This window comes from Ursus maritimus, unplaced genomic scaffold, assembly GCF_017311325.1.
Source record: "Ursus maritimus isolate PB19 unplaced genomic scaffold, ASM1731132v1 scaffold_33, whole genome shotgun sequence".
Taxonomy (NCBI): Eukaryota; Metazoa; Chordata; class Mammalia; order Carnivora; family Ursidae; genus Ursus; species Ursus maritimus.
Window position 1 is genome coordinate 357,116 of NW_024425897.1, and position 26,914 is coordinate 384,029.

The 26,914-nt window shown below is 56.4% G+C and overlaps 2 protein-coding genes and 1 long non-coding RNA gene across 4 annotated transcripts in view; 2 read left to right on the top strand and 1 right to left on the bottom strand.

Annotated features, from left to right (window-relative positions):
- Nucleotides 1-17,039, top strand: part of GNAZ (G protein subunit alpha z) — a 50,792-nt gene extending 33,753 nt beyond the window's left edge. For both annotated transcript variants that reach the window (XM_040619481.1, XM_040619482.1), the window contains exon 3: nt 15,154-17,039. In XM_040619481.1, coding sequence (XP_040475415.1) covers nt 15,154-15,498 — 345 coding nt within the window. In that variant the 3' untranslated portion in view covers nt 15,499-17,039. The remainder of the gene's footprint in view (nt 1-15,153) is intronic.
- Nucleotides 1-26,914, bottom strand: part of RSPH14 (radial spoke head 14 homolog) — a 73,979-nt gene that overhangs the window by 44,094 nt on the left and 2,971 nt on the right. Inside the window, exon 3 of the mRNA XM_008697518.2 lies at nt 24,521-24,639. Within this exon, the coding sequence (XP_008695740.2) occupies nt 24,521-24,639 (119 nt within the window). The remainder of the gene's footprint in view (nt 1-24,520; nt 24,640-26,914) is intronic.
- LOC103669194 lies at nt 20,807-25,207 on the top strand. The gene is made up of 4 exons (XR_005831616.1): nt 20,807-22,332; nt 22,776-22,944; nt 23,896-24,134; nt 24,444-25,207. It is a non-coding gene; the product is annotated as an uncharacterized LOC103669194 (long non-coding RNA).

The window sequence follows — 26,914 nt, forward strand, 5'->3', positions numbered from 1 at the left end:
AGCCTAGACTCCATGCAACACTGCCAGTGGCCTGCTGGGGAGCCCCTGAGGCCCCTGCCCTCTCTGGGCCTGGGCATGAAGTGGGGGAGCAGAACACGGGAGCTCCAGGCCCTTTCAGAGCAGATGCTTTCCCACGTTGTCCTGAGAATTTGCTGCCCCAAACTAGGAGTCGTTTCTCATACCTAAGCTACCTCCTCAAGTGACAAGATGCTCCCCTCCCTAATCCCAGGGCTCTATCTCCCCCGGGCTGTGCTGATACTTGTGGGAGTGGGATGGTCCTTTCCGTCTGTATAAGATCCTATACGTCACTGATCCTGAGGTTCAGTGAGAGCAGAAAGCAAAACCAAGAGGTGGGTGTATTTGGGGTGCTGGTGTCCTGGTTGGCCCACTCAGACTCCCAGGGGGACAGCTCAGTCGGCTGGGGCCTCACGGGTGTTGTGTGGCCTGGGCTGCCCAGGTCCAGGCCCCTGGTCCCTTGCGCCGCTCCTGAGGAGTCCAGGCACTGCACAGGGCTGGGGCACAGCATGGGCTCAGAGCTCGGATGGCTGTGTGGGCTGTGGTTGGCCACAGAAGAAATGGAAGGAGGCGCGCTGGTTCTCAGCCCTGTGCCAGGTACCGTGGGAGAGTCGGTAGTACACAGGCCTCAGCCCTTCCTCTCCAGGGGTTGACATCCAGGTGGGAAGACAAGGGCAGAGCAGAGGACATAGACCCCCAGATGCAGCCGTGGGGCCCTGCATGCAAACCTCTAAGACCCCCACCCTCGCAGACTGTGGCGTCCACCACACAGACAAGGGAACTCAGGTTCTAAGAACAAGTTCCCCAGGCAGCCCAGCTCATCCTTCTGTCACCTTCTGAGGAGGATACTTGGCTCTCCCCTGCCATGGAGGGGGAAGGGGGGTTGAGATGCTGCCACCCTTGCTGTTACTTCGGGTCCCCCTAGTCCCCCTCCATGTACACATGGGGAAGCCAGGGACTAGCAAACAGAATGGCCCACAGAGGGTGGGTGCCAAGGTGAGTGGGAGGCATCAGAGGCAGGTGGTCCAAAGCTGAACTGCTGGGTGAGGCAGGAAGTAGCTCTCCCGTTTCTGGCAGGTTCGGAGGGGTTTAGGCTATTAGGACCCGAGTTTCAGCTTTACCAACAGCCTGTTATCTTGTTTAAACAGCCTTTGCTGTTTGAAGTGGCAGGCCTGGCCGGTGCTGTTACTACGAGCGTTGCAATTGTCCCTGGATTGGGGGGCAAGGGGACAGGCAAGCAGTGACTCTGACTCCTGCACTGGTTGGAACACACCCCCACCCCAGAGAAGCCCCATCTGTTCCTGGCGAGGCCTGCAGGGCTGAGCACTTTAAAATGGGCCACTCCTGACCCTCCTGTCCCCTTCCCTCCCTGGGTGTGCAGCAAGCAGGACCCTGGGGCAGGAGGGACCTGGGAAAGAAAAGGAGAGGAGGAAGTAGTGGGAAGGTCAAGGGCCCCATGAAAACCTGGGACTGTCCAAGGGCATGAGGTGTGCCGCCCTGAGTTGCTAATCTTTCTGTGCCACATGCTAATCTCCTCTCTAGCCAGGGAGTCCTGTGGCCTCAGGGCTGTTCGTCTTCAGGTGGCAGCAGAGGCTGGGGGTGGCGGGAGCAGGAGCCAGGCAGGCCCACCCCCCATGGCATGGAGAGGAACACACCCGTGGAGTTGGGGCCTGGGGCGACTACACAAAAGCACGGGGGGCTGACAACGGGGGACGGAAACAGGAAAATAAAACCCGAGACTGCATCCACCAAGACACAGGATCAGGTAGTTCCTGATCGTTTTAAAGCCGGAAGAGCTCCTACGTATCAAACACCTTTTCAGCTCATTTTGCCAGATTGATCCACTGAGCGACGGAGCTGACGTGAGAAAGAACATGGGCCAACTGTCAGTGAAAGACCAGGGCAGCGCAAGGCCTGTCTTGGGGGAGGGAGGCCCGGCCCTGCCATCCTCGATGGCCCCTGCCATCGGCATTCTGGGCTGGGGAGGAGGCTGGGAGCAGTGTGAGGCCCGCAGGCCATCTGTGGGCCAGGCCCAGGGTAGTGCACCTGTGCGGGAGGGCGGGGCAGGGGCCCGCGTGGCCGTGGCTCCTCCCACCCCACCCTAGCCCCGCACACACGGCTGCCACACCGAATGGACGCTGACAGCGTGCACCATCTGGCCCTGCTGCCATCACCCTGCGTTCGGCAGACCACCCTGGCTGGGTGCTGCAGAGACCAGTGCCCCTGACAGACGGGGCACTGTGCTCATGGCAGGGGAGCAGCAGTAACAAGAACGGGGCCCAGTGGTGCTGGAAGCTGTGTCACAAAGGAACAGACGGTGACGGTCGTGAGCAGGGGGTGCTTCAGGTGGGGGTCAGGGAAGGTCAAGGTCAGGTTCTCTGTGGGAACCCTGGGGAAGGAACAGCACAGCGGTGGCAGAGGCCCTCAGGCAGGGATGGGAAGGATGAGTCAGGGAGATGGTGGAAAGCACAGTGTCATCCTCTGTGATGGAAGCAACTAGAAGGGTTAGGCTTTGTTGTGGTAGGGTCACAGGGAGAGCCACAGAGCAGAAAGCTGGGAGATGGTCTGGCAAGAGATAAAGGGGGAGCGCTGGGAAAGAGAGGGGTAGACAGATGCCAGGCGTGTCTGGAGGTACCATCAATGGGACGGGATGCAGGCAGAGCCCACAGCCTGACACGGGGCCCTCTCCACGCCATAGCCGCCCCGGCCCCCCGGCCTCAGCTAGGGTAGTGCCCACAGCCTGGGGTGCCTCTTCCTTTGGTGGCAGAAGTCAGCTCATATGTCAGTGCCCAGCCCAGATGTGGCTCCTCCCTCCGTGCTGCCTGCCCTCCAGCTTGCACAGTGTGGGCGCCGGACCGTTAGTGGCATATGTGTCCTTCGCCTGGGGGGCTCCGTTCTCCCTGCTCTTCTTTGTCCCTCGAGGCCGGAGTGCGCACTATACTCAGTAGGAGCTTAAGGTGTAGCCAAGTGACCGACTGGGGTCCAGAGGAAAGGGACTAGAAGGGCAGCCAAAGCAGCGGCCGGGAGGTTGGGCCTGCATCTCAGTACTGCTCCGAGTGGTGCTCAGTGAGTGGGATGCTGGGCCTCCAGCTTCCTCACATTATTGCCTATTGACCACATTTCTATTGTGACTCATTGCCTGATAGCCGAAAATAACTGCTGTCTCCTGGCTAGCAGGACCCGAGGCTGCCCAGTAAAGTTCAAGGAGAACCAAGGCAGCCCTCCATGGGCCTGGCCGCACAGCGGGTGGGCAGCCCTGTTGGAACAGATGGAGTCTGAGAGCTCCTCACCCAGGCCCCCACCCTATAGGGTTGCTTCCTGCCCAGCTAAGGGATCAGCCAATGACCCTTCCAGACTGTTCCACACATGCCACCCAGGGAACCCTAAAGCTGAAATAAGCCAGAGAAAAAAAGGGGGTCAGATGGAAAGAGAGGTAGATGCTGATGTGAGTGGACATCTGACCAAAGGTCAGAGAGCAAGGGCAGCCAGGGCCTACACTGGGGAGGCCTGGGGCCATGAGAACAGAGTGGGATAGGAAAGCATGGAGTGGGAGGGTGAGGGGTGCTAAGAAGAGGAAGGCCCCGGTGGTTGTGACAGATGGAGGGGAGGGAGGGGCCTGAGCTGCTGTCCCTGTGTGTGGACAGGGCTGTGTCTGTCTGTCTCGGCCTGGGCATCCTGGGGGCTTACGCACAGCTACAGGGCCAGCGCAGCTCCATGGCCTTGAGGGCCTAGGTTTAGGGGGTGGGCAGCTGACCGGGCCTGGGCAGCAGTGGGAAGCAGGGGCTGTCCTGAGGGAGAATGCTGCTCGCCCCAGAGGCCCTGAATGCGCGGGAGGAGGGGAGGGTGAGCGACAGTGCTTCCTGGCTCACCCACATTGCCCTGGTGGCTCTCCTCTCCGTGCTGTCCCTGCAGATTGGCTCCAGGAACAGTCAGGGGCTCATGGATTCATCAGCCTCATTAATCCAGTTCTCCAGTCCGGCAAGACAGCGTTTAGGTTTGCGGGAGGAAGAAGTGGGAAATGCTAACCAGATTGGTCTGGAAGTGACCCCAGTTATCCAGCTCTGTCCCCAGACATGTCCCCCTTTCCTGAGGCCAGTAGCAGTGCGGTCTGGGTGGTTGTGGTTGTCTGGGGCTTTCCTTGGGTGGGGATGGTAGGCCTGGCAGCCGGGCCTAGGCAGGCCAGGCAAACCCTCTGAGCCCCAGTATCTACATCTGTAAAATGGGAATATCGGGAAGATCCCCTTACAGCCTCTTTTCTGAGACAAACAGAGCTGGACATCCAGGCATCATGGTAGGCTCCACACAAAGGAGGAAGACAGCTGTGGAGGCCAACACAGCCACAGGCTAACACTGCTGGCATCTAACCGCCTCTCCCATCGGGAGGCCCCCTCCACCCAGGGCTGCTTCAGCCAGGAGCAGGTCAGTGGAAGGACCTCCCCTCTTCCTGCCTACTACCCTGTCCCTCAGGAAGAATGGGGTCCCCTCAACTCCCAGAGACCCTCCCCTACCCCCCTCAGGATTTCTCAGGCCAGCCAGCCAGGGCTGGGCCTGTGTGCCCCCGTGAAGGGACGCCTGGCCCAACTCAAGATCAGCAGCCTTCTCCTGCCATCGGTCTGTGTTGCTGCGTGAGGCTCTGAGGGTGGAGGCTTTCTCCTCAGTTGTCATGGAAATAGCAGTGAGTCTGCTGAGCATCTGAGTACTCAGCTAAACAGAGGGAGGGGAGCAGCCACCCTGGGTGGCAGCTGCTATGACAGACTCTCAGCAGCTCAGCATTTGGAATGACCCGAGGGGCTGCGTGCTTCTCAGCCTGGTGAGCACAGAGGGCAACTCAGAGACCTCCTTGCCCGCTGTCTCCCTGTGGGCAGCTGGGCCATAACCGCATCGGCCCTCTTGTCCGCACGGGATTATGGTGATTTCCATCCAGGCCTGGGTGAGCTGAGCACACAGCCCTGCCCTCCAGGAGACACTTCCAATGAGGGGACACCTACCGTGGGGCCGGGGAAGGGGGTGGAGAAACACGAATTCCAGCAGGCGACAGCCTCAAGCTGGGGCGGCCTGGGGAGCTCCGAGCGTCCTGTCCCCATCCCTGCAGGTGTGAGCCGACATGACTCAGGCCTCCTCCGCCTGCTCCTGAACTGGGCCTCTGCCGAGGAGCAGCCGTGCTGCCTCCCTGTGTGGTTTTTGTCTGTCTGCCCATCCCTTCTACCGTCGCCTCCCAAACGCGTCCCAAGCTCCTCGTGTTCAGGGGAGTGTGTGCAGTGGCCTCCCCCTCCAGCTCAGTCTGTCCGGCACAGCCATCTGTCCACGGGTCAGGGGCACAGTCACAAATCTCCAGGCTCCGGCCAGGCAAGGCGAAGCGAGCTCAGCCTAGCAGCCAAGGGAGACCCCAGGAAGTCTCAGGCACTGCCTGCCGTCTGCATGGGGTGTGTGGGGCCTGGGGACAGGCAGCAGGCTGGCAGGAGATGCTTCTCAGCAGAGGTGAATGGCGAAGGGTGGGTGTCCTGGAGCCCAAGAAGGCTGCTTGACCACAGTTCCCCACTGTTGGCCATAGCTGCTCTGAAAGGAGAGCAGTATCCTAACGTGGACCCAACAGCGTCTTTGTGACAACAGCACAAGGCCTGTGCCCAGATGAGGCTCTGCTCGTCCTAGCATCCTTCTTGCCCCCGGATCCCACCCTGTCTGCTGCCCCTCACAGTACCTCTCCCTCCTCCACGGCTTCCCTTAGGGATAGCCCCTGAGGCAGTGCGAGCAGGCCTCCAGCCCAGTCTGGGACTCTTGCTCTGCTTCTTGCCACCACCACCCTGTGCCCAGGGGAGCCCTCCTGCCTGCACTCCTCCACCGGGGGGTAGATACAGGCCAGGGTCTTGTACCTTGGAGCTCCCCTTGGACAAGCTGGAGCCCAAAAGAGAATTGAATCCTGGAAGGATGAAGATCCTCAGTGGACTGGCTGGGGAAGCAAAGGGCTTTGAGCCACTGGCAGCCTGCAGTCTGGGCCTGGCCTGGCCTCTTGCTCCCAGAGCCTTGGGCTTGGGCACCCCACAATCAGCCTCCACCTGCTTCCCACGGCCACCCAGCAGAGCCACCTGAGCACCCCCTGGCTGTCCTAGACTTCTCTGCAGCTTTGCATGAAGAGAAACACACACATACTCCTTTCTCACCCCCAAAGGCCTGCCCCCCGTCCCCCACTTCTTTGGAGACAAAGAATAAGCTGTTTCCCTGAGTGACCGACACCATCGTTGGAGTGATTTTACTTAAAGGCATGACCCTGTCTGTCTTCATACCGGTTCACCGCTGCAAATGCATCTAATACAAGTCCCGCCCACCCCACGCTCCTTCCTGCCAGAACTCAGGGCATAGGTCTGAGGGTGGGGCCCACTCACCTTCTTCCCGCTGGAGAAGTCTGGGGACACCAAAGCCAACTTTGCCTTAGAAGGGCTCAGGATGGGCCAGGGAAGTCTTGGAGGCTGCTCCCACCCACCAGGGCCACAGCACAGGATCCTGGGCCTCACCTGCCTCTGCTAGTGATGCAGGGGGGAGGGGCAGTTGGCACTGCACTGAGGGTGGGCACCACACTGCCCACTGGGACATGCCATTCATTGGGTCAGCACTCCCCCACTCCCCAGACCACACCCTGCCAACTGACAGGCAGCCCCCAACCTTGGTGCCCCCAAGCTTCCACCACAGAGGGAGCCCAGAGGGGCCAGAGGCTTGGCTGTTACATTGTGAAGGGTGCCAGTTTTGATCTCCGGCCCCAAACGAAACCTCCCCTTTGGCCCATCCAGCCATGGTGCTGCCAGGCTACCTCCGTGCCCTGGTCCCGCCCTCAGCGCCCTTGGAAGCTGGCACTCTGTTGCCCCGGGGCCAGGCCCAGTGGCTCAGCTCTGGGGTGGGCAGCCATGGGGCTGGCTCCATCCATGGTGAATGGAACTCATTCATGTGCATAGCCCAGCCTCCCAGCCCTACTTCCAATGTGAAAAGCTGAATTCACAGTTCCCATGAACAAACACTCCAGGCTTTTCCACGGTGGCCAGACTTGAGCTTTCCAGGTTATAACAAAACTGAGACCTCGTCCTAGAGAAGAGGGAACTGAGCCCCAGGACAGGACAGAGCCTCCCCAGGCTCTGGAGCCCCAGCTGAGCCAGTGCCAAGGCCCTGGCCCCCCACCTCATCCCCTCCACTGCCCCTACCAGCTTGCCCACACTGCAGCTCCATGCCTTTGCTGATCTTACTCCAGTGCCTTTCCCTGCCCTACGCACCCCCATAAGGCCCAGTAGAGATGCCCCTTCTCCAGGAAGCCTCCCCTTTTATCTCAGTCATACCCATGATGGCCACTTGCAGCTACGGTACCTGGGCATGGGGACTGAGCTTTCCCTGAATGTCACACTTTAGTCCTCAGCCGCCCTGTGAGGAGGCACATTAACAGACTTCATTTTACAGGTGGGGAAACTGAGGCTCAGGACAGCTAAGAGCTGGTGGCTGGCAGATCAAGTGACCCTCAGCCACTCCACAGCCAGCACACCACCTCGTTCATTTCATCCTACCCAGGACTGGCTCATTGAGAACAGGGCCGTTGGCTCACCTCTCCATCTCCCTTATGCTTCGAACAGCATCTCACACCGAAGGGCCCCTGGAGAGGGTCTACCAGGGAGATAAGGAAGGAGTGAGGCATGCAGGGGCTCAGCAAGGAAGGGGTGTTGAAGTGCTGGCAGGCTGGAGTTCCAAGTCACCTGGACCCCAGGATTCAAGCTGGTGCTGAGAAGAGTTGAAACCTTGATGTCACCTGCATTTTATGTGAGGTCTAAGACTGGAGACCCCTGTGGACTCCTGGTTGGGCCAGCTGGCCTTGCCCTTTGCTGTGACCACAGTGAGCCCTGCACTAGACCCTGGGATGTAGGAAGCTGGTGGAGAGGGAGCAGACAGGGAGACAGGATGGGTCAGTACAGAGCCTTCCCCAGCCATGCAACATGTCACATGCTGCCGCCTCCTGGCATGTCCCCCACTCAGTGAAATTTACCCATCGGTACAGGGCAGGCCCCCAGTCAGCCTTCCCTGTGTTCCAAGGGTCTGGTTGATGGCGTGTTCAGCATGAGTTGACATTTGCATATGGCTGCCCAAAACCAGTGTGAGCTTGGAGGGTAGGCAGGTACTGGTCCCATCACCCCTAGAATGTGTCCTCACAAGAGAAGAGGGTGTTGGGAATAGGATGGACTGGACCAGTGTCCTAGAAGGACTACAGAGCTGGGAGCTGGTATGGAAACCAAGGCAACCTGGAGTGTGCCCAGGCCTCCTGGAGGCCCCAAGGGGAGCAAGGAGCAGTGTCCACACAGCCTGCCCCTTCCTAGAACAGGACAGTGGGAAACCTGTGTGATGGTAATAGGGCAGCAAGGTTGGCTGAGCACCTGCATTGTACCAGGCACACCTGGACAGGTGCCACGCAGCATGCCTGTGGCTCCACCCACCCTACAGCCAGATGGGGACTCAAGGCCCGAGAGGTAGGTAGGGGACCCAGGGCGAAATGACGAAAACAGTGAGTGTGAGTCTTTGTGTGTGTTTCCTCTATTAAAAGCCACCCCCCTTTGTGAGGCTGGTATCCCTGCCTTCTCCTCACAGATAAGGGACCAGGGCACCGGGAAGCAAGCATCTTGCCCAGAGTGACACAGGCTAGAGGCAGTCTGTGCAAGGCACCTCGGAGCAGGTGAGGGCCAGGAACAGGCAGTCACATGGAGATGGGGGCTGGGGAGAAGGATGAGAACACCCAGATCATGAAGGGCCAGTGTGCCCCTCTGAGGGGATCCAGACTTTGCCCCAGAAGCTAAGTCAAGAAATCTGGGGATGGAGAGGGTTTCAGAGCGTGCCCGTGCCTCTTCCCCATAGCTTGGTTCTCAGTCCAGGGGTGGTCAGTGAGTCACCACAAACAGGACCTGGGTCCTAACAGAACACCTGGGGTGGCCTGTGAGGAGAGAACAGAAAGGACCCTGCCCTCTGGGCACCCTGAGCTACAGGCGTCCATCAGGAGGGGTGCAATGGGTGGAGGTCTTTCGCCCACCTGCGCACAGTTCGGTACTGCTGGAAAGTGACGTGTACTTTACTGTGCGGGTTAGTGAGGCTACGGTAAAGAGATGCTGAAGGGTCCCCAGCTCCAAAAACAGGCCACCACCCCTAGTCTGCCTCAAAGGCCCGTTAAGTTGCAGGTCTGCTGCACACCGGACCCCACCCTCAGGTTGTGGAAGCAAGCTGCGTGACACTCGAGAAGCTGGTGCAGGCTTTGGGGGAGAGGTAGAGTGGCTCACAAGGAGGGCTGGAGACCGAAATGAGCCCCCAAGAGGGACAGGTTCAAAAGACCCAAAGCAGGCTGGCAGCCTGGGAGTCATTAGCCAGCTTCCTTACCTGTTCCCCACCTCTCTCTAGAAACTACAGTGCCTTAGGAGAACTGAGCAGTGCCCCCTCCAGTCGTGGAGGGCGCTAGAATTCACTTAGAGACGGGCCCAAGAAGCACAGCCCGGTGGACACCTACTGGCCCTTCTCCTTCAGGCAGGCCAGTGAACTCTCAAATCAGCAGGAGTCAGACGTGCTACAAGAGGCCACGCAGAAAACGTTTGGACAGACCCCTTTGCCTGCTGTGGGGCCCATTCTGCTCATTTGCAAAGTGCAGGGGCTGTCTTTGAGTGTCCGTGCTTGGGTTCAAGGCTGGGTCACTGGGAACCCGCCCTCTCCCACCCAGCCAGCACGCAAGGAAACCAAAGGCACCCTGCTGTGCCATAGCTCTTGGGCTTGACCTATCAAAGCGGGGAAACAGTGGTAACTGGAGGTGCTCCACCTGGCACTTGGGGCTGTCCTGTGCACCACTAAAAAGCTAAGGGAACCTCCTGCGAGGAGGAAAGCCTGACACTGGTGAGGGCCGGGCCGGGTGGCCATCGCATCTCCAGGCTGAGCAGTCCCAGGAGGCACCCTGAGGAACCAGGTGGCCCCGGAACCTGTGGTCAGCGCAGAGGTGCTGCCGGCCCCAGGAACTTGTCAGGTGCTGGCTGGCTGAGCCCAGCTCTGCAGTCAGGCCTCTCTCCCTCCAGCCCCCGGAGCTGCTCCCGCAGTGGGGCCATGGCGTCCCAGAGCGGTTTTGTGCTGGGGGTGCAGGGAGGGTGGCCTTCCACTGAGAGGCGAGGGGAGATGACGGACACCCCTGTGCCAGGGCAAGGGGCGATGAATGGCATGGGAGAGTGCCCACTGGGCAGCAGCAGCCACAGGACCAGGCCCAACAGACCCAGGTTCTCACACCAGCACCATTTCTCCTCACAGTGGACCTGGCTTTGAATGCTGTGACCATCCCATTTTACAGATGAGGAAACTGAGGCCCAGAGAGGAGAAATGACTTGTCCAAGACACATCAGAAACTAATGGTGACAGCGAACGCCAGGCCTCTGGCCGCAGACCCTCTGCTTGTAACCAGGCACAGGGACAGCCCTTTTGCAACACCAGGAGAGCCTTTGTAGAGAATCAGAACTGAGGGGCACCATTCCCCTCACCATATGCAGGCTTCCCTTCGCACCCCAGCTCACCCTGGCCGTGGGCCTCAAAATAAAGCTGGTCCAGTCCAGGCCACCGTGGGTACTAACGTGTGGTACCCGTGTGCCAGGTGAGGGCCTCTGCTGCCAAGTTCAGCACTGAGCAGATTCCGGACTCACTGGCCAGCAAGCTCCTTAGGAACAGGTCATTAGGGGTGCCTGGGTGGCTCAGTCAGTTGAGCGTCTGCCTTTGGCTCAGGTCGTGATCCTGGGGTCCTGGGATCAAGCCCCATGTCAGGATCCCTGCTAAGCAGGAAGTCTGTTTCTCCTCCCTCTGCCCCTCCCCCAGGCTGTTCTCTCTCTCTCTCAAATAAATAAAACCTTAAAAAAAAAAAAAAGAAAGGAAAGGATCAGGTCATTAGGTCCAGCCTGGTGACATCCACAGGCCCCCTGGGGGAAGTCTATTCAGTGGCATTGAGTATATTTGGACCTGTCTTAGTAGGAGTTTCCACCCCACCCCCGCAAATGGCCAAGAAATGACTTCTTTACCACCCCAGGGACTACATCCAGCCGCCCAGCTGCGACCCGCTGTCTGACATGCTTTGTTACAAATCACTGATTTCTCACCATTGGGCAATAAGATTCCCACCACCGCCCAAGCTTCTGATGGGAATTGTCTCTTCCACGTTATTTATATAAATGAATGTGCAGACAAACCCCAGACTCCTAGGAAGGGCCACCTTGCTGGTGAGCAGGCCCTGGAGAGAGCTTGCTGGGCATCAGAGCCCCAGGCTGGCACTGTTAGGGGCTACTGGTGGGTGTGCTTCCTCCTGGGTGAAGCACCCATGACCACCGCTCCCTTGGCAGCTAGAGCAGTAAAGGCAAGGAGGGCTTCTTGGTGGAAGAGAACATGTGGTTGGTGGAGACACAGGGCTCTTAGCCAAGCCCTGGGAGTTGGCCTATTCAAGCCTCCATCTCCCTGTGTGTGAAATGGGTAGCAGCCCTGCTTGTAACACAGACATGCCTTGCAGGCTTCCTGGTTTCTGGGTCCAAGAGGATGTTTGTATTGGGCTAATGGAGCTTTCGCAGGACAACGTGGTGATGTGCTGTCAATGATTCCAAAGCTGCCCCAGGCTTCATTTGCCCTAGCGGCCCAGCAGCCAGTTGGACTGCACAAGGATGGTGCCCAACTCTGGCTTACCACCTTTGGGGCCCTCAGCACCAGCTCTGACCTGTGACACCAAGTGGACAGAGTCACAAGGGAACTGGGTGGCAGGGGGGAACCCCACCCAGGCCAGGGAGGAGAAGAATGGGGCCATAGCTGGTGTCCAGGCTGTGCATACCCACCAAGGGCCAGCAGGGTGGGGGGTGCAGGGGAGGCCCTAAAGGCCAGACTGAGGGGCTGGGACTTTATCCTGGTGCAGGGTGCATAGCCAGACATGTGCTGCAGGAAGGTGAACAGGGGTATGGGGATAGGAGAAGTCAGGGGAGCTTCCAGGAAGAAGGGGCCTTCAGCAGGGCCACAGAGGGTGAGCAGAACATGGAGAGAGGAGGAGGGAAGCCCTGCAGGCTGGACGGGGAGGTGCACCCATGGCACTCATTCCTCCCACACTCACACCCAGGCAGTTTCCAGAGTTGACTGCCCAAAATAGCATGTTTCTTTTTCAATGATCTGTGCTCTGAGGTGTCAGGACACTGCTCTGCCCACTTGGGAGTGCTTGGGATGCAGACGCGCACATGCCACAGTGACAGTAGCACCATGGGCGTCGAGTCCCCCCTGCAGCACCAGGGCCCCACCCTGCCCACGCATCACCTCCTGGGTTTGGCCCCTCCTCAGCAGAGGGGCCTGGCACGGTGGCATCCCATGTGGGCCATGACCACCCAGCATCTAGTCCGGTGCTTCTCGAGCTCTGAAGCTTGTGTGTCTACAAGCTGGTACCCAGTCAGTGAGTCCCACAGGCTGTGCTGAATTCTGCCTAGCAGGGCCCACGCAGGCAGGGCGTCTACACAGATAGAGGTTTTGTAGTTATTCTTTGATGCCCATCATCTCCCAGGTCTGCAAATAATGGCCAGTGTGGTTACCCATGGTTTCTCCCAAGGAAGAGAGAAGCAGGAAACCTGAGCCCCCAAAAACCAGGAAAGCAAGAGGAGCCCAGGAGCAGGCAAGGGCCCCACGATGAGGGAGACTCCTATTCTGTGCTCCTGGGCAGTAGCGATCCTCTTGAGTATTTGCAAGGCACTGCCAAGGGCATGGCTGCCCTGTAAGGAAAGTGCCTGAGTTCCCAGATTTCCAAGTAAGGAACGTGAGGCTCAGAGAGATGTCTGGGGTCCAAAAAGCCTGCCAAGAGCTGTCTGTGGGGCGGAGGTTCACATGGGACAGGAAGGACTGGTCAGTTGGGGCTGAAGTCAGGAACCTGGGGTGTGTGCTGAGCAGGAAGAACAGCTGAGCTGGCCGTGGGGTGGGAGGGGACATGTGGCCAGTGACTGCTCCAGTGCCACACAGGGCCTGCCCTCAAGGGACTGACCAGTGGAGGCCTCAGTGTGAGCGCTGGCCAGCACACGTGCACTGTTTCGGCATGTTGGGGATGCCCTCCTGCCCCTCTGCTTCCTGGACTCCACAGCCTGCGCAGAGCTGCTGGGCTTGGACCGGGTTTGAGAGTTACCCTGGCTTTCACCCCAGGTGACCCAGCAGATACCATTCTAGGACCCTGGCCATGTCCTGGCTCTTCTGCCTGGCTCCCACTCCATGAGCCCCAGCTCCATACACAGGGCCCAGCCATGGGCAGTGGCCTGCTAGGTCTGACCTGCTGGTGGCCAACCCATCCCCCTCTGAGCTCCGGGTCTCTGTCTTGGTTCTATCACCTGGCGTGAGAGCTGGGACCTGTCACTGGCCCTTAGGGCATGCTCAGCAAGTGTTTGCTCAATGAATTAACGCGTGCGTGCTAAGGACCACATCTGTTATTTATCTGATGTGAAATTTGGGGTTAGAAGCACAGCCCCTGATTATGACATCATTCCTAAGAGAATTGATAGCTCTGTTAAGCTTTACAATGTGGCTTCCAGGAATCCATTAGAGCTAATTACTCCCCAGTAGAATGTGACATTCCTAGACCACCACTTATCTCACATTTGGGAACATTGTGTGGCTCCTCCAGGCACTACTGGGGCTTGGGATCCTGCATCTTGTTTCCACAGAAAGGTCACCCCCTCCTTTTCCCAAGACCTGAAACCACTCACTTTCCAGAGTTTCTGGTATTCCTGAGCTCATTCTAAACAAGGCGCAAGATTGATTTTGGAAAACATGATCTGCAGGGTGGTATATGGAATCTCAGGGCAGCTTTTCTGAGGTGGGAGAGTAATGACAAGTACCTCTGAGCATTCTCTCCCCACTCAACCTGGTTCCTTCTTAGCACTGATGCTGTTAGGATGTGTACCTCGGACAGTCCAGGATCTCTGGAGGAGCAGGGTTTCACTGGGGCGTGGACACCCCCATCTGGGGTGACCTCGCTTAGGCCAACAGTGCTGCCCATTCATGCTGCAGTGAGCCTGAGCCCCTGGCCGTGGAACATGGAGCGCATTTCCTGCCTCCCCAAGCCTCAGTTTCTTCATCTGTAAAATGGGAATAGGAAGGTGCAAGGTTTGAACAAGCTGGCATGCCATGGCCACACTATCAGCACCAGCTGTGGCTTCCTTCGTCATTACTACATCACTGGTGATATAATCTGGTCAGAAAGTCCTGAAATCCGACGCCTCAGATCTAAACTAAACTAGTTCTGGGCTTTGTTCGGACATTTGGCTCATTCATTTTGTTTTAAAACGGGGAGCAGCTTTCGCCATAGTAACTCACCAGCAGTCCTTTAGAAGCTGGAATTGGCAGTTCTGTGTGGAAACGGCGGGTCTGGGAGTCAGAAGGACGCATTATGTTCCTTAAAAACTCAGTCACTACAACCCATTGAAAGTCCTCAGAAAGAAGGGGTAAGTAAGGGCCAGTGCCACTGGGGTCACTGAGCCTCCTGGAACGCTGTCCTCGCATGAGCCCAATGTCCTGGCAGGGGCAGAGGGGCCTGAGCCTTCCCCAACTCTCTAGACCGGAGTCTTTGGTTTTAGCGTAGGCTCTCCGCTCACAGATCTGGCTGAGGACTGACGGTACCATGTGACAGACCAAGGCCTGGAGGGTGAGCCAGAGCTGCTGGCTGGGCAGGATGCTGGCCACACTCACACTGAGGGAGATGTGAGGGCAGCTCGGGGGCCCTGAGCTAGCACAGGACAGCAGGAGACCAGGCCCTCGGCTGTGAGTACGGAGTTGGCTGGGTCCCTGCGGCCAAGGAGGCTGTGCAGCAGCCCCAAGCCACAGAGGAGAGTCCAAGGAAGCAGGACAGCCCCTTACGAATAAGTGCCGGGGTGCCGAGGGCAGGGCCAGCCACTTCAGGGGCTCCAGAGTGGGCGGGAGGCAGGTGAAGACAGACTTGGCCTAGCAGAGGAAGGCCTTCCCGATAGAAGGGTGATATTTCCGGGGCCAGAGCAGGGCTGGGAGACCCTGCCCGGGGCGGGATGGGGAGCTTCCTCCCAGAAGGGCTGTGGGCCTAGAGCCCGTCCACGCGGCATCCCCTGATTAACACCAGCATTTTCCTGCCCGCAGAGTCGAATGGCAGAGAGCCTGCGCCTTTTCGACTCCATCTGTAACAACAACTGGTTCATCAACACCTCACTCATCCTCTTCCTGAACAAGAAGGACCTGCTGGCGGAGAAGATCCGGCGCATCCCGCTCACCATCTGCTTCCCCGAGTACAAGGGCCAGAACACCTATGAGGAGGCCGCTGTCTACATCCAGCGGCAGTTCGAGGACCTGAACCGCAACAAGGAGACCAAGGAGATCTACTCCCACTTCACCTGTGCCACCGACACCAGTAACATCCAGTTTGTTTTTGATGCGGTGACAGACGTCATCATACAGAACAATCTCAAGTACATAGGCCTTTGCTGAGGAGCCAGGCTGGCCAGTTTGCCTGTGGCGAAACCCCTGGGGTGTCACACCCCCACTCGTGCTAGGGAGACCCAGCCCAGGGGCAGAAAACGGGGGGCCTGATGAATGTCCCCCCCCGCCCCTCCACCTCCTTGGCCCCCACGTTTCCGCAAACATAAATATATATGGATAGATTGCTAGGTAGGTAGACACACACACGCGCACATACACAGTCTGGAGATGGCCAAGTTCCCCAAAGCGTCGGAGCCTCTTGAAGACTTAAGCAGCTGTCACCAAGTTCACTACAAGCCCTTCCTGCCCCTTCACCTTGCCTTCCCGAGTCGGCCCCACTCTGCATGGGGGTCCCCATGGGACTATGAGGAGAGGCAGCTGGGTCATCTGGAGGAAGCCAGCTCTGCCCAGGCTTTGGACCGGGGACCCTGCTGCTGACCAGGAGAGAGGACCAGAGCAGGGTCCGTGCACCTTCCCTGCTGGCCACACCTACTGCTGGCCTACTCTGTACCACGTTTGTTCTGGAACCTGGGTGTGAGGCCAGATGACAGCACTAACCAGACCTCTAGCCACTCACAGCTCTTTTTAAACAGCTTCAAAATATGCAGCAAAAATCCACACAATAACATGAGTGGCACGATTTGTTTCAAACTAGGCCAGCTGGGTTCCAGCTTTTCTTCTACTAGTCTGATGTTTTATAAATCAAACCCTGGTTTTTCTTCTCTGACATCCTTTTTTTTGGCCAAATCTCGTGGTGTTTCGCAGAAAAATGGAAAATTTCAAATGCAGTTGAGTATTCTTTTTTAAAATGCAGATTTTCAAAACATATTTTTTTTTCAGGTGGTCCTTTTTGTGTCTGGCTTGCTGAGTGTAAAAGTTGTTATCTGGATCAGTCTGTCCCTCTGCTCCCGAGCAACACTGGGGTGGACGGCCGCCCTACGGCAGCGTTGCGGGGCCACGTTGTACATAAGCCCCTGCAGCGTCCTCCTGTTACCGGTGCGGTTTCTGCTTTGTTTTTATTTCAGAAAATAAATGTGATGTATTTAAAGAAGGTTCTTCACCTAGGAGCGAATGAACAATAGCTAAATGTCTTGGTATTTAAAGAGTAAATTATTCGTGGCTTTGCAAGTGGAGGAAGGGGAAGCGAGAGATGGGGCCCTAGCCCCAGCGTGTTCCACACCTGAGATGGGCTGAGAGCCACTACAACTCCTGTGAAGGCTCAGCCGGCGTTGTAGCCTGAGGGAGGCCCTGCTGGGACCTCGCACTCTGGCCCTGCCTGTCCCAGGGCCTGTGGCACCCGCCACCACGGAAGGACCTTGGCCCAGGGCCACGTGTAAATATGAATCCCCGCCGTCAAGAGGGAAGGCGCCGCCAAAGCCCTTGCCAAATCTCCTTTTCTCTCAGCCTCCGTTCGGTACCTGTATGTCCAAGGTCAGTGTGTGGAATCACAGCCAAGGACTTGAAGAGATGTACAGAGGGAAAGAGGAGCTGGTGATTGTATGAAAGTTAAAGATTGTCTACTTTAAGAAAATAAAATAACCTGAATGAGCTGAGCCTTGTCCTGCCGTGCTGTGAGTATGTGCGGCTGACCCACAGGAGGGTACCCAGAGACATCATCCATGCCCAGCTGGCTTCTTCTCTCCCCTAATCCACACATTCAGGCACAATCACTTTGCAATGAACATCAAGAATAAACGACCTCGAGCAAGGAAAGAAACTGCAAGAGAGAGGAGCCCTGCCAGGCCCATGTTTCTGGAGGGGCTGAGGTTTGGGGGTGATTGGCTCCGAGACCCCCGCCCAGCACTGGTCCAGGCTACACCATCACCCAGACCCCTCACGGCCTAAAGACACCTCTCCCAAAGTGCAAGAGGTGGACGGCCTGGAGGGTTCCCACAATGCCTAACAGGGAGGGTGGGGTCCTGCAGGGTGTGGGGAGGAGGGGTCCCCCACCGTCCCACTGTCTGCTGCCTCTTGGCTTGTGTGGTTAGAGGCATCTCCCTGTGGTGGAAGGCACTAATGAGGAGTCAAGCGAGTGAGTGCATGCTGCACCAGGCACCTTACAGAGGACTTTAACGCCTCTACCACAGCAGATTGTCAGCTGGGACCCGTTTTACAGATGAGGAAAGGTGCTCAAGGCCGGGGACTGGTGGAGCAGAGAGGCAAGTGTTTCCCCAAGCCCAGGATTCTTGCCTGACTCCCCTCCTGATCACTTTGCACCCAGACAGGATCCCACAGGGAGCACAGAGCCACTCTGCACCTCCTCCTCAAATCCAGGACCTACACAGAGCTCGGAGTGAGGACCAGCAGTTGGAGACACACACATGCGCGCACGCGGATACACATTACAGAGACACACATACAGATCGGGCTCTCTCCCTCCCCCACCCCGAGCCCTCATGGGGATTCCCTTCACGCCTTCCCACACCACCAAACAGCAAAAACCCAAGGGGACTTTTGTATAAGAAGAAATAGCATGTGACTTAAAATCTTTGAGACTTATTTTACGCTTTCAATGCCAACTGTGAAAAGAGCAGTAATTTCACCGTGCGCATCCTTCACCTAAAAATACACAGCTAGAAGGAAAATAGGAGGATTCTGCCTTCCCTCCTGATGTACTCAACGATGGGAGGTGGCTTCCCTGGGCCAGCGCTCCTGGTTCCCGGAGCCCAGTCAGCCAACTCTCCCAGGGCCCCCCTCTCCACCGTGATCCGTCTGCACCTTTTTTCCTCTTAAACCTCCCCTGTGATCTGCTACACGAACTGCCCCTCCCTGCCTCATATCACTGACACCTCTGACGAGTATGTTCCCTATACTCCCTTCCGTGACATTTCAGAGACCATGCATTCAATGCATTTTATTTTTCATTTCTTATGTTGCCTATTTATATTGAGTATAATTGACATTCCATCCTGTTAGGTTCAGGTATTCCTCCTAGTGATTCACTACTTTCCTATACGTTATGAAATGATCCCCACGTTAAGTCTAGTCACCCTCCGTCTGTGCCGGCTCTTCCTCTTGTGGGCCTGCTACATCCCCCTTTTGCTCTGCTCATTATGCTGACATGCCTTTCCCCATGCTCACAGTCCAAGACAGCCTATCTCTCGAGGCCCAGCCCACTCCCCTCCCTCCCACACCCCACTGCATAAAGCACCCATGCCAGGGCGAGGTGGGAAGGGGATCTGGCCCAGTCTGACCCACCTTCTTCCTCCACTGTGCCCGAGCAGTACCCAGCATGGAGAAGGCACCTGCTAAGCTAAAGGTCCAGGAAGGGTTCACCAATGGTGGCATTAGCCAGAGGGAAATGAGCTGTGGGACCAGCAGCAGAGGTACTGGTGAGAGGAAGCCAGAGTTGGCAGGAGGGCGATCCTAAGGGGAGAGACTCTACCCTGTCCAGGGGGAGCTGGTCCAGCCTCGCCCTCTGCAGGTGACTAACCACAGCCCAAGTCCCACGATGTGGCCAAAGACTCCCTCTCATAGGGCACACCACCATGTGGTCTCTAGGGTATTGCCATCTGCCCCTATAGCTCTCGTGGCCACCTGAGATGGAGCCATGGGTCCCAGCTCCCCTCGGTGACTGCTCACTACATGGCCCTGGGCTGAACCTGGTACACCCTCATCTGATTCCATCCTCCCTGACACCTGGGAAGCCAAGATCACTGGTTCTGTTTTATAGAGGGGAAAACAGAGACCCGCAGGGGGGGATGACTTCCTGGCACCACACAGTGTAACAAGTGACCCGACCAGGCCTGGGTCCCCAGGGCCAGTGCTCCATCTGTCCACCCTCCCTGGAGCCCACGCAAGGCCCTGGCCATCTAGGACAAATGGAGATGGGGTGCAGGTCTGCTGCCTCAGGGGCAAGTGCTGGGGAGGGCCGCAGTCCCCATGAGGACAAGGGGGCCCCACCAAGGCTGGACGGCTTCCTGGGCACTCACCTCACTAAGAGATGAGCCGGGTGAGGGGCTTCAGTGCTGAGGTAGGTCCGAGGCCAGGGACCAGCTGCTTCTGCCCAGCACATGCGCCAGAAGGACTTGACCCGCTTTGTGTAACGAGCTCTCCCAAACTGCCTGGGAATATTATGAGAACCTTGTAGAGAGGGCTGAGAAAGACTGCCCGCTCCAAGAGAGGTGAGGGTAGCTGCTGAGATGGTGACCTGCCTTGACTGGGCCACGCAGGGAAAGGCTCTCCCGGCTGGAGAAGACCAGTGGATGGGGTGGATGAGAGGAGAGGAGGCTTCAAGTGGGTGCACCAGGCTGGGAACCAGGTGGGCAGTGTCACCGTTGGTGGCAATCGTCCTTTGTCTGAGAAGGAGGCAACTGCCCACCACAGACTGTCAGGCTGAGGACATGCCTGGGGCCTGCGGCACCCAGTCCTGAAGGCAGGTGAGAAAGGAAATTCCCACCCCTCTGAGGCAGCCAGCCCCATCCCTGCACTCTGTGCTGTCAGAGCCAGGAGGAGCCAGGGCTGCTCCAGGCCACCTCCCCAGGCAGCCCCCGAGGAGGGAAAGGGGTACAGCAGCTTGCCTGCCCAAAACTGCCTGGCTGAAGCACACTGCAGAAGAGGGAGAAAACCATTTTGCTTCCCCAGGAGCCCCTCTCCCTAGGCTTCTGCTACTCCCACCCCTTCAGCTCTGATGTGCCCCCACACCTCAAAATTCCCAAGATCAGAATTGCATCTGACATCAAGCCGAGTAAGCCCTGTCCCTCCACAGAAGAGGACTGAGCACAGCCTCTCTGCCTCCCTCCCCGCTCCCTGGCTGGAGCTCGCCTCTGGGCAGGGAGGGGCACCTGTTTTGACCCCCCAGAGCCCCACCCCAGCCAGGCTGCACCTGGTTTGTTGGTATGTCAGAGACAGAGCAGTCCCTGCACCGTGCTGCTGCCACAGCTGGGCCAGCAGCTCAGAGCTCAGTCCAGACTCACAGGTGCACCCAGTCACGCTGGTTCCAGGCCACCCTCGGAGGGCCCAAGGGGCCTGGGCCATGGCCAGTGGGGCTAGTAGGGAGACGCTTCCAGGGCCCCAGTGCTATTCAGATGCCCCCTAAAATCCATTTACAGAAGAATCCTCATTTTTGGCGTCAGAGTTCTCTCCTGTCACGCCTGGCCACAAAATAAGACCTGTTTCTGTGTGGGGTTAGCAGAAACGAGGGAGCAGACAGAGATTCCCCCAGAATTCCCAGCGGTCACTCAGGGCCCCGCTGACAGGAAACCTGGACTGGAGGCTTCTGCGCAGCCTTTGCCTCTACAATCCTGGTTTCTCTTCGCCTGACGTGCCGCACCCGGGGGGCCTGAGAGGAGAGCCAGGAGCCGTCAGGCAGTCATCGGTCCTATGGCACCCCCTGCTGGTTACTCTGGGAAGCCACACAGCTGTCCCGATCCCACCAGGCCCAAGGACTCAGAGGGAAGACCTGTTTCCCTGCAGATACCTCGTATTGCGGACGAAGCAATTGAGGCACCGTGGCTGGAAGAGATCAAGGGTGCAACACAGGTGTTGAATTAATGAAGGAGGGGGGGAGTGAATTGCCGCAAATAACTAACAAATGATCCTTTAAAATGTGGCATAAAGCCTGCTAATACGGGTATTTGTTGAGTGCCAGGCACTCGGCCAGGTGCAGAGGGTGCCTTCTAGTGCGGCAGTGGATAGAAAACCCATGCGAATGACCGCCAGTAGGAGAGCCAGCTGAGTCAGACTGCCAGGCACACAGACTCCCACGCTCCGTGACAAAGCCGAGGCTCCGACAGGCTACGCTACGGCTCAAGGTCACGCGCTAGTTAAAAGTGCAGCCACTGAAGGAGATGCACCCACCCCACCCCGAGGCCCAGCGAGGACACCACCTGGGACACGGCCACACTGGCCACCCCAGAAGCCACAGTGCTCAGAGTTCCCCCAGGCAGACTTCTTGGGGCGTCTGCCATACCCTATGTCTCCCTCTCTCCCTCCAGCTATCCCCCCCCCCCACCACTGCTGCACATCCCTCACAGAGTGTCCCAGGCCTCCCTTCCAGGCACGTCACAACAAGCAGCACCCAAGAAAACCCGTGTTAGAGGGGGTGGCTCGCTCCTGGGGCCCCCAGAGAGGCTTGTCAGAACCAAAGCCCCCTACCCCAGTGCTTGTGCATTCCAGAACAATTTTGCAGGAAGGAGAGAGAAGCGGGGCCCTCCCCGCCAGAACACAGATTACCGTAGAGCTTCTGTAACTCTACAGAACTCTTACACTGTTAGAACAAAATAGGACAGAATATCTTCATGAGCTCTTAAGCAGCACAAAACACACACACACACACACACACACACACACACACACACACACCGAGGGAAAAACAGATGAAACTGACTACATTCAAATGAAAAACTGCTGGGCTAATGGATAAACAAACAGTGAAGAGCCGTGCAATAACCCAGGAAATGGTATTTGCAATGCATGTAGCCAACGAAGGGTTGGAATCCAGGATGAATGAAACACTCCCTCAGATCAATAAGAAATGGAAAAACAACTCAGCAGTGTGCTCTGGCTCCAGGGAGACACTGGGCAGGAGAGGAGATGCGGGCTGCGCCAGGCAGAGAAAAGATGCCTCTTCTCCCAGCCACAGGGGACGGCAAAGCCACACAAGAGTGCAACAACACCGCACACCATCAGGGTGCTGGCGAGGATGTGCGACGGGCTCTCTCCTGGCTGGAGGAGGGCAGGCCGGGAAGCAATTGAAGCCTCTGGCCAAACTGAAGGCCGTGCATTCTCCCGCCTCCACAAGGATGCTCTCCTCCAGCAGAGGCCTTGGAGGGACTCCAGGAAAATCTGAGCGGGAATGTTCAGGATCAGAAACAACCAGCCCGCCCCATGAGCCAAGCACGGGTAAGTGTATATTGAATGTCAGCATTACATTCAAACACCAGAAAGGTATGCCACGGTTAAAATAGTCAAATGGAGCCCATGACACAACATGGATAAATCTCAAAATTATAACATTAGGTTAAGTGGCAAGGGGATACATGCAGCAAAATCCATTGGCACAGAGTTCTAAAACATGCCAGGCAAGGTCTCTGCATAACTGCATCCATGGTAACACATAAAGACGTGCGTTAGGGATACAGTCAGAAATTACTGGGGGCTCCAGGGAAGGCAGGAGAAAGGGTGCCGGGTGGGGAGGTTCACAGGGTACTTGGACAGTTATTACTTTTTTTTTAAACAAAAATCTCAAGCAAATGGGAAATGCGGTAGAATGTTAAGACTTAGCAAAGCTGTGAGGGTACTTGACGTTGACTATCGTCTCTGAATTTCTCTGAATGCTTAAACAGGTCGCAATAATATAAGAGAGCTGGCTGGGAGCTCCACACCCCAAGAAGAAGCATTCCTGTGTGGTAAGCACAGGGCATTCATTTAGCTCAGGCCTGAGCATCGGTGCTTCACAGACACCCCACTGTCCCAGCGGCCCCCAATCATGGCCTCAAGGGAGAATCGGCCAAGGTGCGTTTGAGAAAGATATGTGCGCCTGCTCCCAGAGACAGATTCTGTTGGCGTGGGATAGGGCCAGGGATAAGCGCGTCCTTTTAAAAGACCACCGGGGGTCTGTTGTCTGGCCTAGCATGCTCCCCAGCGCCCGGCCCGGCCCAGCTGGAAAAAGGTGCGCTTCCCGGATGGCAGCAATCCCAGGCCCCCAAGGGCCCTGGTCTGTTAGGCCTGCCTCTCTGCACCTGATCCCATTAGTCATTTCTCTCTGGGCCCTCAACTCAGGGAGTGCTCACACACAGAGTTGAGGGTTTATGGAGCATTTCACGCAGGGCGATGCGCTACACGCTTGGCGAGCACCTTCTCACTTGAGAAAGTAACCTATCCGGGGGCATGCGAAGAACCAGGGGAAAGGGCAGAGGGAACCCAGGGCTGTCTCACTCCTGGGCTGCGACGCCTTTTTGCACACCTTTAACTTGAGGCACCCCCTTTAAGGCCTTGTATCACGCCTCTTGGAATGAGCCCCCTGTTTAAAATGTTCATTGCACCACGTGACAGGGCGGCCGTGAATCTGACACAAACCTCAAGCCTCTAGCTGCGGGGGGTGGGTGGCCGTCACCCTGGACTCTGCATCTAACCAGCAGGGGCACTCAACTGAGGGCGACCTCAAGCCTGGGGGGGCAGGCTTTCTTTACTCTTTAAACGTGCGATGGCACACTTCACAAATGAGGACATTTACAGGGCTAGAATCATCAGGGAAACACAAATTAAAACCAAAATGAGACACTACCACACACCCACCCACCAAAATAGCTAAGATAAAGAGCCAGGAAAGATCAAGTGTCCGTGAGGATGGGGAGCGTGTGGAACTCGACGGCACTGCTGCTGGGAGTGTAAATTGGTATGACTATTTTAGAAAACCATTGGCGGTACCTTCTACGGCTGAACACAAATTTGTTCTATCCCCAGCAATCCCCTCCCAGGTATGTCTCAAAAGAAATGCATCTGTACATCCATCAAAAGACCAAGAACGTTTATAGACACTCTATTCTTGGGAGCCACACACGAGAAACAATTCAAACGTCCGTTGGCAACAAAGTGGATAAAGAGACTGTCGCATGCTCATGTAATGTGAATACCATACTCCAGTGCAAATCAGCAAAAACCATACATGGATCTCAGAGACAAAACGTTGAGCAAAAACAAAGGTAGAAACAAGATATTACAGACTGTACGTTTCCACTTATGTAGAATTTAAGAAAAGGCATAAAACAATCTACAGTCTCATAAATAGAAGATACCGTTTCCCTTAGGGTAAGGAGTAGTAACTGGTCTGGGGCACATGGGAAGTTTTTAGAGTGGTGACGATACTCTAGAAAGTTCTCAGTCTGGGTAGTGGTTCCACGGCATGTTTACTTAGTACAATTTGATAAAACGTTTATGTATGATTTGTACCTTTTTGATATGTATGCTGTACCTTAGTAAAAGCGTAACTTTTTTTTAAAAATGTGCTCTAGACGGCGACCTGCAGCATGACGCGTGAGTGACCTGCGGTGGAGACCGAGGGGCCACCTGATGCCCACAAAGAGCCTACCTGAGGGGAGCTGGGCCAGATGCTTCAAGGCCAGGTGCAGGTTCTTTCGACAGGCTGGCTGAGGGTCGTTCAGCAGGTAGGACAAGGCAAGGATGACATCATGCTCTAAAAAGCCCTCTCTGAGGAAAAGAATTCAGATTTAGGCACAATTAAGACCATGCCCAGAGAGGATACCGTAAGAGCAAGGAGGAAGGTGCCCACCCGCCACTGGCACAGACCACATTCCTCCGGCTCCTGGGGAGAAGCAAAAGGCCAGAGGTGGGCAATCAATTACAGCATCTCTAGAGGCCATGGAAGCAGTGTGGCTTGTGTGGCGGTGCGAGGAACCACACGTTGGAATCACACAGCTCTGGCCCTTCCTCAGCTAGGACTCTGACTACTCTTTGTAGCCCTGGATGCTTCCTTTCACTCTTGTGAGCGTCAATCCTATTATCTGTACAATGAGGATGAGGCAACAGAATTCACGACTGACTGACCCTGAACTTCAGGGATCCACCCACCGGGGCACACACCCACTGACGCTCCAGGCTCTGCAATCCCTGCCCCTCAAAGCCCCTGCCTCTTCCCCAGCTGAATGGGGAGCCTGCCAACAGCCAGATGCTTGCCTCCAAACCTATGCATGCCCGTTATGCTGCTTGTTATAATTATATAAGTTAATTAACTATTAGGGAAGCCAATTAGATGTGAGAAGAGGTGTGTTGTTTTTTTTTAATTTCCTTATGAAAACAAAGTTGATTGCTTTGGGAAGACTCAAAAGTGAATCTCAAAAAAAAAAAGTGAGATGACTGTAAAAGCTTCTAGAAGGTTTTTACATGCAGATTACTCCATTAATGTCTTTGAGTTCTCGCTCTATTTGAAAGAAACCAAAGCTGCAAATTAGATGATGTTATAGGTGTGGTTTAAGCAAAAAAGATGATGGGAAACACCAACCAGTGGGCCCACACCCAAGAAGAGGCCTGGGTGGCACAGAGGGATTGGTGAGCACCTCGTTATTCGTGTCTGGGGTTAAAAGGAACAGTTTAAAGGGAATGTGCAACTTCTGCAATTGCTGGCTTTGTAACTCTTTCTTTTGATTAACTGCTGGGCCCGAGCACATCTGGTGTGAGGGCTCCGGAGGGCACATCTCTCAGGGCTGGGGTCAGTGAGAACTCAGTGTGATGCCCTTGCCCAGGGCCTGACACACAGGAAGTGCCCAACCAATTGTGCTCGTGCTGTGTTGGCCAGGATTTAACCTACGATGAGTTCGGAGTTGTTCCGGGACAAGAAAATCCTAGCGGGGCACCCAGGTTGCAGAGGACGTCCCTGACTGCCCATCATGAGGTGTCCGGGCCTCTTCAGTCAGTCCCTGGTTGCCCACACCCGGTCACTCCTGCTTTGTAAGGCTGCCATGTTTGCCCTGAGGGCATCTGCCCCCCTCGCCAGCAGGTGAACAACAGGTAGGCCAGGGGAGCTAGGCCTCCTGGAAGCCTCTCCCGTTTGTGGGCTGTCATACCCACTGACTTCTCAAGGTAACAAGATGTCAAGCTGCAGCCTGCTACCCTCATCCCCTCTTCCTGTTGCTACCTGTGTGGGTACAAGAGGTACAAAAGTTTCCACACGAGCAGTTACTTAGAGCTTGACAGGCTCCACAAGCTACTGGCTTTAAGTTATAAGATCACCACCGAACTCGGGCAAACTTCAGAAATCAGCCTCTGTTACTTTTAGCACTTTGCAGTCTTCGTCTACTGTGATGTGGTGGAAAGAGCCAGGATTTGGGAATCCTGGGCCCTGGTATCTTGGTTCCCTTCCCCACACCTGGAGGTGGCAGAGCGAGGGATGGCAGACACTGAAGGAGTGTGCGGGCCAGGCCGTAGCAGGTCCTTGGTCAGTGATATTTGCTTCACTGCGCGTCCCCCATCAGCCCCTGCTACCGTGGCCATATCCACGAATCCACCCCCCCACAACCTCCTACTGCCACTAAACAAACCGACAAATTTCCTTGTACTTGCCCAAGCTCCAAGCACCTCTCCCCACAGTGTCTATCAGCCCTTGTTGGGGGTTACCACTTAATGTCCACATCAGGTCCAGAGAGAGAAAAAAGGAGCAGGAAGAATGAGAGTCCCTACAGTCCTCTATGCTCCTAAGTATTAAAGCACTTGGCCTGGGTGTGGCTCAGATAAGCACAGCGAGACTCCACCAAGGAACACCAGGGCTCCTGCCCCCCTCACTCCTCTGTCCCCCATACCCTTCTGCCCTTCTTGGTGCAAAGCACGTGAATTGGGGCTCTCACTGCAGCACCACCTCCCCATACGCACCCCATTCATTCATAGCGACCCAATGGGCCAGGGCTGCATGTCGTTCGGGCTAACCACGTCCCCTTCTGGGGACCTGAAATTAGAACCCAGAGAGGAGTCA